The 11,876-nt window shown below is 50.5% G+C and overlaps 1 protein-coding gene across 1 annotated transcript in view; it reads left to right on the top strand.

The window, feature by feature from the left end:
* Positions 1-449: 449 nt before the first annotated feature.
* MMP17 (matrix metallopeptidase 17) overlaps positions 450-11,876 on the top strand; it is a 50,673-nt gene continuing 39,246 nt past the window's right edge. Inside the window, exon 1 of the mRNA XM_041410422.1 lies at positions 450-580. Coding sequence (XP_041266356.1) covers positions 452-580 — 129 coding nt within the window. The 5' untranslated portion in view covers positions 450-451. The remainder of the gene's footprint in view (positions 581-11,876) is intronic.

Genomic DNA, 11,876 nt, shown 5'->3' with positions numbered 1-11,876 from the left:
CCCCCTCGTTAGCATCCCCTCCTCCTCCGCCTGCTCCGCCGGCCGGCCGCAGAGCGGTGTGCGACAGCGGCGCCGGAGCCGCGGCGACTCGCGGCAGCGGCAGCTACCGCTACCGAGCCGCGCTCTGCTCCGTGCCAGCGCCCGCAGCAACTTTGCTGCTCCGAAGGCTGCGGAAGTGGGGCGATGTAACGGCGCACCCGGCAGCGCGAAACAGCGCGGAGCAGAGTCCCCCCAGCCTCCTTTCGCGGTGGGGCGGAGCGGAGCCCACCCGCTCGCCCCCCCTCCACCCTCGGCGGAGCAGCACGGAACGGAGTGGAGCTCCCCGCCTCTTTTCCTCCTTCCCTCCCCGACGGCCGCCGCAGCCCGGGGCGGGAGCGCGGATGCGGCGCGGAGCCCGGCGGAGCCCATCGCGGGGCCGGGGCCGGGGTCGGGCGCCGCGAAGAGCGGGGGCATGCTGAGCCCCGCCGCCCGGCACCGCGGCCGCCTCCGGGAGATGCTCCTCGTGCTCGCTCTGTGGCTGGCGTGGCAAGAAGCGCCCGCGGCGCCGACCCCCGCGGCGGAGGACATCACTCGGGGAGTTGTGAGTTACCCGCGCCCCCCCGCTCCTTTCCGCTCCCCCCTTCCCCGCCACCCGACTCGCCGGGTACTCCCCACCTTCGGGCATCGCGGGCTCAGGCGGCGCTGGGCGAGCTTCGGGGGCTGGAAACGCTCCCTGGCGCGTCCCGCTGCCCAGTACCCCCTTTGCGCCAGTGCCCTCCGTCCTGCTCCCGCTGATCGAGCCCTTTTACACCTGGTGTCCCTCCAGCATTATCTACGTGGTGCCGCTCGCTGCAGCTGGTGCCCCCCCCGCGCAGACGGAAGGGTCTGTTTTTTCCCCCCGCACCCAGTGCCCCCCACCCCATACCCTCTGTACCGAGCCCTCTGGAAGCCAGTCTCCCTTCCTAGCACCCAGTGCATGGTGCCTCTTCTGCACCCCAGCCTGGTGACCTAACTTTCCCCCAGCCGAGCATCGTGGGGCGATGGCCTCACCAGCTTTCACACATGGATGGTGATTTCTCAGGCTCTGGGAAAGGGCTGGCCTGTCTCGAGGGCTCCCTGCCTGCCGTGGAGCCGCACAAACTCCAGCAGCAAGCAGGGTAAAACGGCACGTTTGGAGTCTGAGCAATCCCCTAGGACTGAGACATGCCTCGGGAATGTGTTAAGGGCTGCTCTGTACCGGCAGCAGGTGGAGAGTTGGCTTCATTGCGAGGATCTGCACAGCGCGGGCATCTTTGTGGTCCTGCTTCTCCCCTCACAGGTGCCTGCTTAATCTGCAGGGATATAACAGGTTTCAGCAGGCATGGAGAGCGTAGGTCATGTCTCTGCCAGGTCGCGGTGCCAGCAGGTCTATACAGCTTCACCCCTCTGACAGCGAAGAAATTAAGGATTTTCTCCTGAAGGAGGAGAAGTTTCTTGTAGCTTATACCAGGTGTAGCTCATACCAGGTGTAGCTCATAGACGCCCTGCGACTATATCATACCTGCGTGTCGGAAAGACATCTGTGGCTGGGTGTGGGCGAGCAGTCCTGGGCTGGACCCGCCAGTTTGTAGAAATTCCCTGAAATTTAGTGCATTTCGAAATGCTGCCGGTGCATTGCTGCGAAGGCGGGAGGGAGGAAGCGTTTGCCGCACGGTAGGGTTATCTAACGAGCAGGGCTCGCTTAGAGCAGTGCGCCAGGACGCTGGCTCCGCCGCCCAGGCTCCGGCTCCAAGCCTGTGCTTCGGCTCACAGGCTCCGGCTCAGACACCTGCCGGGGAAGACAAAGCCTATCGTTCCCCATCTGTTCCTAGGAGAATAGAAAATGTGGTGAATATTAAGTATACCTGCATCATTATGGTGCATTCATTTTCTTCTGTAATCAGATGTTAAAGCTGGAATTAATATTTCATGCAAACAGCACACAGATTGATGTATTCTGCCCCAGTCAATTTAACTCAAACTTTGTCTTTGACCTGCTTTTACTCTCGCTACCGAATAAGCTGCACTCAGCTTTTACAGGGTAAATGTTAATACTCGAGGGGCTTTTTAGTTACTGATGACAACTTTCAGGCATTAAGGTACTTTTTTAGACCTGAAGTAGATTTGAGCACTCTCTCCAAACCCTGCTGAAGACCTGGGGCTGCCTGGCAAAGCAGAAGGTGCTGGGGATGGTGGTAATAGAGCAGAAGTGAACTGTGGGAGACAGGAGTTACATTAAACCAATACTTATTTAGGCTGGGAATCTGACATTTAGGATGTATGATTGATGTCAGGGTGCTGTCTTCCTCCTGTTGATGGTCTTGATGGGGCAAAGAATCTCTCCAGCTTGAGATAGCATTGGTGGGTTTCCAAAGGGGTTGAATGTAAATCAGGTTTATGCTTATGCCCTCTACTGAGCAGCAGGGAGCACAGAAGCCAGATATTTTCAGAGGTCTTGTTAGAAAACTACCACTTTCAGGGAAGTGAGAGCCTAAAGAATTATTTGACATCCACTTTATGAAGCAACTACGAAATTAAAGATCTGTGAGGCATTTCAATCAAATATTTGAAATCTAGGAAACATGACACCATGCCAATAGAAAGCTCTGCTAACCTTGGAAAATTATATCCAGCAATTCTCTGCAGTAAACAGCACAATGTCAACAAAGCTTTTATATCCCAAATGCTTACCCCTTGAGGTTTTTCTAGAGGTTTTCAGTGCTGAACTGGACTGTGCCTCTGAGCTCTGTCTTCTGCTCCACTCCTGCTTGGAGTCTGTTTTAAATGAAACAGTGATGGTGGGCCAGATTAAAGTTCAGCAAAATGAAAAAGGGCTAAAATTCTAAGGCAGTTCTTGTTAGCATGCTGCCCAAAGCATGCTCATGGAATGGAATGATTCTCCAGATTTCATTACTAGTGGAATATCCTGCCCAGTTTATAAGTCGAACTTATTAATGTTTTTATTGTTCTCCATTAGCTGCCCTGACAAAGAGAACATAAAATAGCTGATGGAACAGAGCTTGACTTGAGTGATTTCATTGAATTTTAGTACACTGCTTTTGAGATTTATGACTTTGCATTTTGCACTGCTGCCTCTACAGTAAACCCCCAACCCCTCCTCACCACGGCATTCGCAAATTGCATCTTTTTATGGCTGTTGAGCTCGGACGTCTCAGGGGTGCAGGCAGCAAAAACTTCCTATACACTAGTAGTAACTTAGTAATGAGAGCTCTCATTTCACTGGGCTTTGTACCAGGTCTGGGGGGAGGTCTACCTTCAAGCTGTGCTTTTCAGAATAGCTGGCGTGTGGAGCCTGAACACTGAAGGTGCTGACGTGGAGATTGGCTGGTTTGTAAGCGAGCCGGCTGTTCCTGCCGGCAGCTCCTGCTCACTGGGCTGCGTTGCTGCTGTTGTGGGCACATGGCTATGCAGGGCAAAACCAGTGGCTTGGCGATGGACTGATGCCTGAGGCTGGGCTAGCTTGGCCCCAAGGGAGATGTTTTGCCTTAGGGAGTTTGCTTTGCCTGGCACAGAGGTTGCCAGAGAGGGGTTGACAGTGGGGTGGTGATGATGGCATCACTGAGGTCATCCTGTGTGAACATGGGCTCTGGCATCAGTGGCTGAGGGATGCAGGAGTGCCAGGAAAGTTTTAGTTTGGTTACAAGAGCATGGGTGAAAAAAAGAAGACTGTGAGCTGCTTTCTCTTGACTTTGTGGCCGGGGGTGAGAGGGAAGGTCTGTGCATGCCCCCAAGGCTTCTCCAGCTGGGGATTGCTGGGCATTCCTGGGGGCTTTCGTATGCACAGCCTCCTGCTCACAAAGCCCTGTCTGTATTCCCAGAAAAGTTGCTTCCAGGGTTTGGAGGCATTTGCATTCATCGGTGGAGACCGGGACCCGCTGTCCCTCTCTGCCGTTATCCCAAGTGGCTCTTTGTTTAGGGCAGGGCCCTCGCCTTTGTGGCCGCTTCTCATTTGAATGACAAGGATGCATTTGTGGGCAGAGTGGTGGCACAGAGCCCTTCGAGGCTGTGCCTCCCTCTCCCCCGCCCCCTTCCTCCACTGGCTGTGGTGGGCCAGGGGAGAGACAGAGGTTCCTCTGTGTCCCCATGTCAGGGAGGTGCGGGACAGGAGGACCAGCAGTTTCCTATGAGCGTGTGCCCTGCCTCTCCTAAGTGCCAAATTTCAGAGTAGAAGCCAGCCCAAAACACATCCTTGCTGTTTCTGGGATGCTTTCCCAGCCCTGAGTAGGGTAGGACCATCCACGTGGCCGCATCCTGGTCCAGCTGCCCTCTTGCTCCCATCTGCCCAGAGTTAGCCAAGAACTCCCCTAAAGTCCTGCATTTAAGTACCCAGTGGGGCATTGTCCCTGAGACATTGCTTAGCTCCTGGTTCAAGGCTTGGGGTAATCAGCCTCTCAAAGTAAAATCCTTGTACAAATGTAGGCTGTTCCCTGTATCCGGGAGAAAGTACTGTACTTCTTCTGTTTCTGCTAATGGCAAAATTAAAAATTGATAATTTCAGTTGGAGCTTCATTCAGCCTTCTAAAATGGCGAGTCTTCAAGGACAGAATACTTAATAGAGTCCCAAAACAGCCTTGGAGACAGGAGCTTTGCTTGGCCCCTCTACCATTAAAGTACTTCATGCCTTCCCATATGGAGCAGTGCCCATCCCAGGTCCATGAATTCCCTTCAAGAAAGCTAAGCTACCATATTAAAAAAATAATAAAATAAAGTTGGTTACATTTTAAAGTACCTCTTGAAGCCAAAGTACAATGCAAACCAAATTGACAAAAGACTGTCTGGAAGCTTTCAAACAGCCAGGCTGCTGTGAAAGCATTTAATCTGGTATTAAAGCCCTAGTTGGTGTGAGCTGCTCCTTCCCTTTCAGATTTGAGACCTCCATGTACAGTAATGCAATTTCCTCCTGGGCTTGGCTGCTATTGTGGTCCCAGCCGTGGGAACTAGCCGGGGTAGTCAGGTTAAATTACCCACTTTAATGAAATCGGGAAGTGTTCAGAGCCAGTGGATGAAACCCTGCTGTCACCAGGGACTTCCCTAGAGTTGGTGCTGGGGATGGAGCAGTGAGCTCCTGCACTGGCCTCACTCTTCATCCTTGATGCTGTGTTGGGGGTAGAAGTTCCTGGCTAGCAGGCCCCCCCTTCTCTGGGGGCACCATGTAGTGGGGCTGTACCTCCGTCTTCTCCTTTTGCCCCTAAAATCTCCTGGAGCGAAGGGAGATTGCTGCATGTGTGACTCAGCTTGGGTATTTAGTTATTCTTCCTCGTTAAATTAAACATGCAAAGAGGCAGCCCCAAATGCAATGCGTTTCCATCCCTGCCCGGCACTGGCCAGGACTCTCCTGTTTTGGTGTTGGGTGTGACTCACCAGTGGGACCAGTGTGTGTTGGCTCTGTGGAGGGCAAGGGGTGACATGGGTGATGTATCCATGAGACTGGAGGACAGGGCTGTCTCTGACACCCTGTTTGTCCTGACAGGTTCATAACTGCCAGTGGCGGCTCGCTGTGACTCATCAGGGCCATGCACTAATTTCTCATTATTTACTCATTGTCAAAAGTGCTGCAGGAATGGGGCTCTGTGGCTCTGGGAAAGGTCATGCTGTGGTTGAGGGAACCTTTATTTCTGGAATTTCTGGATGCTGTGGAAGTAGCTGTGTACCCTGTGTAGGTCTTGTGTCCTGGCTGGCCCTGTGGAGGTGACAACGTGGAAGGGAAAAGCTGTCACATCTCGGCTGATGATGAACACGGGTCACCACATTGTCACTTTTTAAAGGGTCTTGCTCAGACTAGAGCAGCACTTGAAAGCTTAGGATTTGCTTTCAAAATAACCTGTGATCTGACAGCAACAGTTCTCAAAATTCTTTCTTTTATCAAAATCACTTTAAATGGGTAGATTTGGGAGTTTCGGAATCTTTTGCTGCTGCACACGTGCCAGCTGCATCTTCTTTGTCCCAGATTTTTATGAGGATTGTCTCTGTTTTCTGGGTCAGAGAATTAAGAGATTTGATGTTATATTAAAAAGACCTGCACCAAACCACATATGCAAAGTTAAATCCAATGCAAAACAAAGCAGACACGCCAGGGGTGAGGGGAAGGAGCTACTGGAGGACCAGAGAATTTTAGATCAGAAAGAGAAACTGCATTTCACAACAGGTTTGTTCTGAGGGAAGACCTGACATGGATAATTGCCAACGTTCACCGAAGAATGTGGTCTTCAGATGGGATTCCGGCTTTTTAATTAGCCATGATGATTTAATAGAAAAGAACCCAATTAAATCTGAGGAATTTCCTGCATCAGAATACACCATGTGCACCAAAAATTGTTGTTCCAAGAAATCTAGAGATGACCTACAGCTCCTGGTGACAGCAGTCCAAATACAGTGACTTGGGAAGTGGCAGTATATTCTGGACTTTTTTTTCATATTATTTTTACAAGAGGGAGTTTCTGCCTGTTTCTGACAGTCAGTGGTCAGGCAGAGTTCTTCACACCAACTCACATTCTATTTCATCCTGACAATATTGATCTTTTGAGTGAACAAAAGCAATTTTACCTGTGTCATGGGGCCCTTGCTCTAAGGTGATGTACATGTTTAGATTATATTGTCATATAACAAACCCCAGCTGGCATCTCTGTGGTTCAGCTCCCAGCTGCTGAAGATCATCCAACAGTGCCGGTGCTGCTGTTACATCCTGGGTTTGCTCTGAAATCCAAGTGTGTTCTACACAGCCTGCTATACACATCCTTCTTTAAGGGTACAGGACAAAAGTCTTCCTCATCCAAAACAGAAGTGGGAGATAAGTGGACTGCTTTACTCACAGGTTTGTCTTCATTTGTAGAGGTTGCCTGTCATGCACTGTGGTAGGGGCACTTAACCTCCATGCAGCTTCCCTGGGGCTTGCATCCAAAACCACCTGGCTCTGGACTTTTTCGCTTTAGACCAAACGCCTCTGGCTGGAGATGGCAGACTATCAAGAGATCAAAAGGAAACTTCAGGGGCTGCTTGCAGACTTGGGGAGATTTCACTGTCCAAGGGCTGAGGAAGAAGATCTGAGAATGGTGTTGGGACCAAGGGAGCGGCTGAACCCAGGAGGGGTCCCAAGTGGGATAAAAAGGTGAAAAAGACCAGTGTGTGAGGAAAGGGTTCCCACGGGTTCTCTTTTGAGAGGAAAACCTGGAAACGCTCTTCTGAGGAAACATCCACTCGATTGGCAGCTGTAGACTTTACAAAATACTGCAAGTTCTGGGCTATAGGTCTTGTTCTTGACTGTCCACGTATCAGTTAACCCTTCATGAAGATTTGCTTTTCTCAGTGAGATACTGTCATGCAAAAGTGCTACTGCTGATAGTGTGGTTGAAGTGCATCTCAGGAGACAGATTCTCCTGCTTTCCTCAAAATAGAAGCTGTGACTTCACTGAGCTGCTGGGTGACTGCTGGGCTCCTCCACAGGTATAATTACCAAAAACTTGGATGACTGCTGGGATTAAAGGTGTAACACAAGAAAATGCTCCTTTAGTCTTTCTGTAGCTACTGGCAGGTTTAGTGACTAGATCCCAACAGAAGTACAAGGAACAAAATGATACCATGACTGCTAGAGACAATCTCACCGTGACTCCAGACCTAATTACCTGCAGCACTGGAGTTGATGTATTTGGTCATTGGGAAAGGGTGTTAGGTCTCATTTATCACCGAGCAAGAAAAAGCCAGCAGTCTCTCATGTTTTTCCTGAGTCTACCACATGCTATCTCCTCTGGAGATAGTACATCCATTCCACGTTAGTCATGTCCTGGCTGGTGCTTGGTCAAGGTTGTGCCTTTGAGAAGGCTTGTGGTGGGAAGCATGGGAGCTCCCACCCATGCTTAGGCTTGTTCCCACCTTGTAACTTGTGTTTACTTTGTCATTTCTGTCCCGCTGTCATGCTGACAGTGTCCCTCTGGTGCATCTGCCACAGCAGGACAATCAGTGATGATGCTGAAGAACTATTTTTCTCCTTTGATAAACACTCTGCATTAAGCTGGCTGTTATTTTTCTTGTTTGTTCTCTGTCTTGATGCTTTTTTGAGCAAAAGGAGTTTATTTCTGCAATAGCAAACGTCGTGGTGAGTCACGGCACCAGAGTAGAGATCTCCTGGGAGATGGGCATCAGCCGCTTTCCTTCTGCGGCCAAACCCTGGGCGAGACCCCGGCCCCGGCTCCCGCCGCCACGGGGACCGGACCGGGCGGCGTCGCTCGGGGGACATCGGAGCGTCTCGTCGGTGTCGTTCCGATGCCCTCTTGTGGAAACTGGGAAAATAGCCGAGAAAATGTGCTGGTGCTGGGCTGGAAGCGGTGGTTAGAAGCCCACGCGTGGGAGCAGGGAGAAGTGCTGGGTGGTCCCCTGGGGCTGCACCGTGCCCCCTTCAGCTGCAGCCCAAGAGCCTTTGTCACTGCTGTTAATGGTACTGACACTGTAGGAGATGCTATTAACTGAGTCTGGGGGTGGGGGCTCCCAGGTCTCAAATCCTGCATCTTATGCTCACCTTTGGTGGCTGAATCCCTGTATGGTGACAGCTGTCTGTGCTTTAAATGGGTGAAGTTCCCCAAGTGCCTCTGGACTTCCTTGCTGTTGTTCTGCAGTAATTCCCATCTCCCTCATAGCAAACACCTTTATTAACGGCAGTACAAACTTTCTTCTTGAACAAGCACTGAGCCTGCCAACTGCAGCAGCTCTGCTGTTTTCTTGAGAAAACATCACGCTGTTTTGGTCATCTTCTGAAAACGTCAGTGGGTGTATCTACCCAGGAGACCACAGGCCCGACGCGTTGGCTCTTGCCCTTACAAACCCCAGCCCTGAGTCATACGCAGCAGCTCTGGCTGCAAAGGGTGGTGATCAATAGCGGCTCTGGAGCAAACCTGCAGGTGCCAAGTGGCTTCTGACTCTGCCACCCACCTCGCTCCCAAGGAGCCTCTTTGTAAGAGCTGGCGGAAATGGTGCTGTGCTGGGTAGGAAACACCAGCCCAGCACCGTCAGTGTTTTCCATCCTCTGTTCTGGTTTTCCAGCCCTGTGGGGCATTGGTGAGCCATGTGCTGGTGTCCCATTGCTGCTGCAGAGCAGCCCTGCAACCCTGGCAATAGATCTGACTCTGCTGCCCAGGAGCCCCATTCCCACAGCTCCCCTGAGTTCAAGCTCTCCTTATCTTCTCCATGTTTCTCTTCTATTTAATTTATTAATACCCTTAAAAAGCTGCCTCTTTTAAATGTCTAAAGAATTTAACTGTTAAAACCAACTTGTCTCCTGTATTTTCCAGACTTGGCAGCTCCTCTCCCTTCCATGTTTTCCTGGAAAGCAGAGTCTATAAAAGCCTATCTGTGTTGGGTAGTTCACCAGTACCAGCCCAGGAAGGGGCTGTGCATCATCAGAGGTGAAAGGAAGCCAGAGTTCTGGGAACTTTGTGTGGAATTCATACAGAGTCCTCGCGGAGACTTGCTGTCCCTCCTGCATCGTGCCTGTCTGTGTGATCACAGATACTCATTTTGCTTGTGTGTTTAGAGGAATCAGTTCTTTGGGCAAGGACATCTGCTATTTTTTTGTAGCTCTGCAATCATCTCTCAGCCTGTAGGTTATCTAGGCCAATACTGTGTCTGAGCCCTGACAGTCCTGAATTCATTTCCTTTTGTGGAGGAACAATGATATGTTTCTGATGTTGTGGTGAGGGAATTCAGCGTTGGGAGCCAGACTTGTTCAGAACCAGGCCTGAACGGGGACAAGGAGCTGAGCTCACCTTCTCAGAGAGGCTATGATCTTATTCAGAGCCAAGAGATATAACTGCAAAAATTTAATTAACATTGCAAACCCCTTCAAAACAGAGTTTCTGGCAAAATTGCCAGCTCTGCTCTGCAGCAGGTAGGATGCTTGAATGGCTTCCATAGGGATCTGTTACAGAATAGCAAATCTTTCTTTACCTGGATGGTTGCAAGAACAGCGACCAGAGAAAATCAATATGGCATGCTCCTCTTCCCCAGGTAGCCTTGAACCTTAAGGAGCAAACTAATTGGCAGCCAGGTCCACAGCACATCACCTTGGGATGTTCCACAGAACTGGAAGTTGCTGGACAGCAGCAGGAGTGAGGTGACTTGTTGGCTTGGACAACCTGGGGAAGGCTGCAGGGTCTCACTGCCATCTGTGGATGATGAAGCTGGGCTGGTGGGGAGCCCTGAGTGTGGGATGGTGCAGAGGAGGACATCTCAGTTTGTAAAGTGGCCATAGATTGTTTATAGCAAAAAAAAAAAAAAAAAAAAAAAAGTGACTGCTGCAGCTGTGACTGAGCTTTGAGAAATTGTAAAATTGTAGTGATAAAGGCAGTGGCAGCTGGAGTAAAATATGACCCAGCTGATTCCCTTATGAGGATGAGGGCAGGGGGAATTGCTCTTTTGAGAAAATCGCAATACCTCAATTTTTCAAGGGCTTCAGGTCTCCATCCACATTGTTCTGGAGAAGGAACTCATTCCTGGGCCACTCCATTGTGGGAGCAACAGCACTTTCTGCTGTCATTGTATTATCACAGTCCAGACAGGACATGCTCAAGCCATCCTAAAAGGAGGTGACCAGGACTGGCCCATCTTTGGCAACTGTGCAGAAACAGAGCTGCTCAGCTGAGGAACCACTGCTGGTTCTCAGCTTATCTTTTTTTCATGGGGCATAAAGGCCTATTGGCCAGTGAAAAGGGTGATTCTGCTCCTAATTAAGAAGCATAAGGGAAATTAGTTATTTCCATAATGTCAAAACAGCAGAAGGAAGCTGGTGGACTCCAGTCTCCCCAAGCCTGACTTGCTGATAATGCAGCAGGGCAGGAAGTAACCTCAGCATGAGCAGCAACTGAGGCAATGGCAAACAAATCCTTTAAAGACTCTCCTGACATAAATAAACATGGAGAATAAATTATGTCCCCGGCACTCTGCCCTTAACTGATGGGAAACAAGGTGCATTAACAAAGTAGTTCAATAACCTGGAAGAGCTTGAGGACAAACCAGCTTGCCAGCCCCAGGAGAAGGGAGAGTGCTGCCTGGAAGCATGTAAAGGAGGTTAGGACATGTGGTAGAGCATGAAGCTGTACAGTGCGAAAGTATTTATAAATTGAATTATGAGTGATGATGGTTTTCCTGTGAGAAAGAGTAGAAAGGAGAGTTGGTGTCTGTTGATGGTGGGTGTGAAAGGGGGAGGGCAAGGGTGCCAGGTTTGCATCCTGAACTCTGGAGCTGTGACCTGGGGAAGTCACCTGTGCTTTTATTTTGTCATATGAGCATTGATTGTTTTGTGTAGGGGAATATGCCGTGAATTACAATATGAAGTCTCCTGGGAGATTTGGTGATGTAAATGCCATTCCTATAGGTGCAGCAGTAGTTGTGTGGGCAGAGGGGCTGCAGGGGGCTGCTGCTGTCATTCACGGGCAGCTGTCCTGGCTCTTTGTGGCACAGAAAACCTTGAACTTCAGCTCCAGCCCACTCTGCTCTTTCCTGCTTCCCACTACTCCAGCTATCTCCTGCTTCATCTTTTAATTAGACAGGACTGGGCATTACCCAGTATTCAGAGCTCCCTGAAAGCTTCTCTTTTACTGCAATCTCTGAATGCATCAGAGCAGTTAGCGTTTCTTTTATTCACTGTTGCATTTCTCTGGCTTCTCTAGAAAATTCCTTTTGGTCATTAAGAGACCTGGCTACTAGGGCCCAGGTGGCTGCTTTTCTCTCAGCTTTAGAAATTGCCTGCTTGATTTCCCTGGTAGTGTGCCAGCCCTGCGCTGGGGTGGGGGAAGGAGGGTGCCCAGCATGGCATGCACAGACATGCTGTGGCTGAGAGGCTCTCGCAGGGCTTCCCCACCACTGTCCCCTTG

Source organism: Onychostruthus taczanowskii, unplaced genomic scaffold, assembly GCF_017590055.1.
Source record: "Onychostruthus taczanowskii isolate IOZ18803 unplaced genomic scaffold, ASM1759005v1 scaffold32, whole genome shotgun sequence".
NCBI lineage: Eukaryota > Metazoa > Chordata > Aves > Passeriformes > Passeridae > Onychostruthus > Onychostruthus taczanowskii.
Note: the sequence above shows the minus strand (reverse complement) of the source record. Positions and strands in the feature narration are given on the sequence as shown.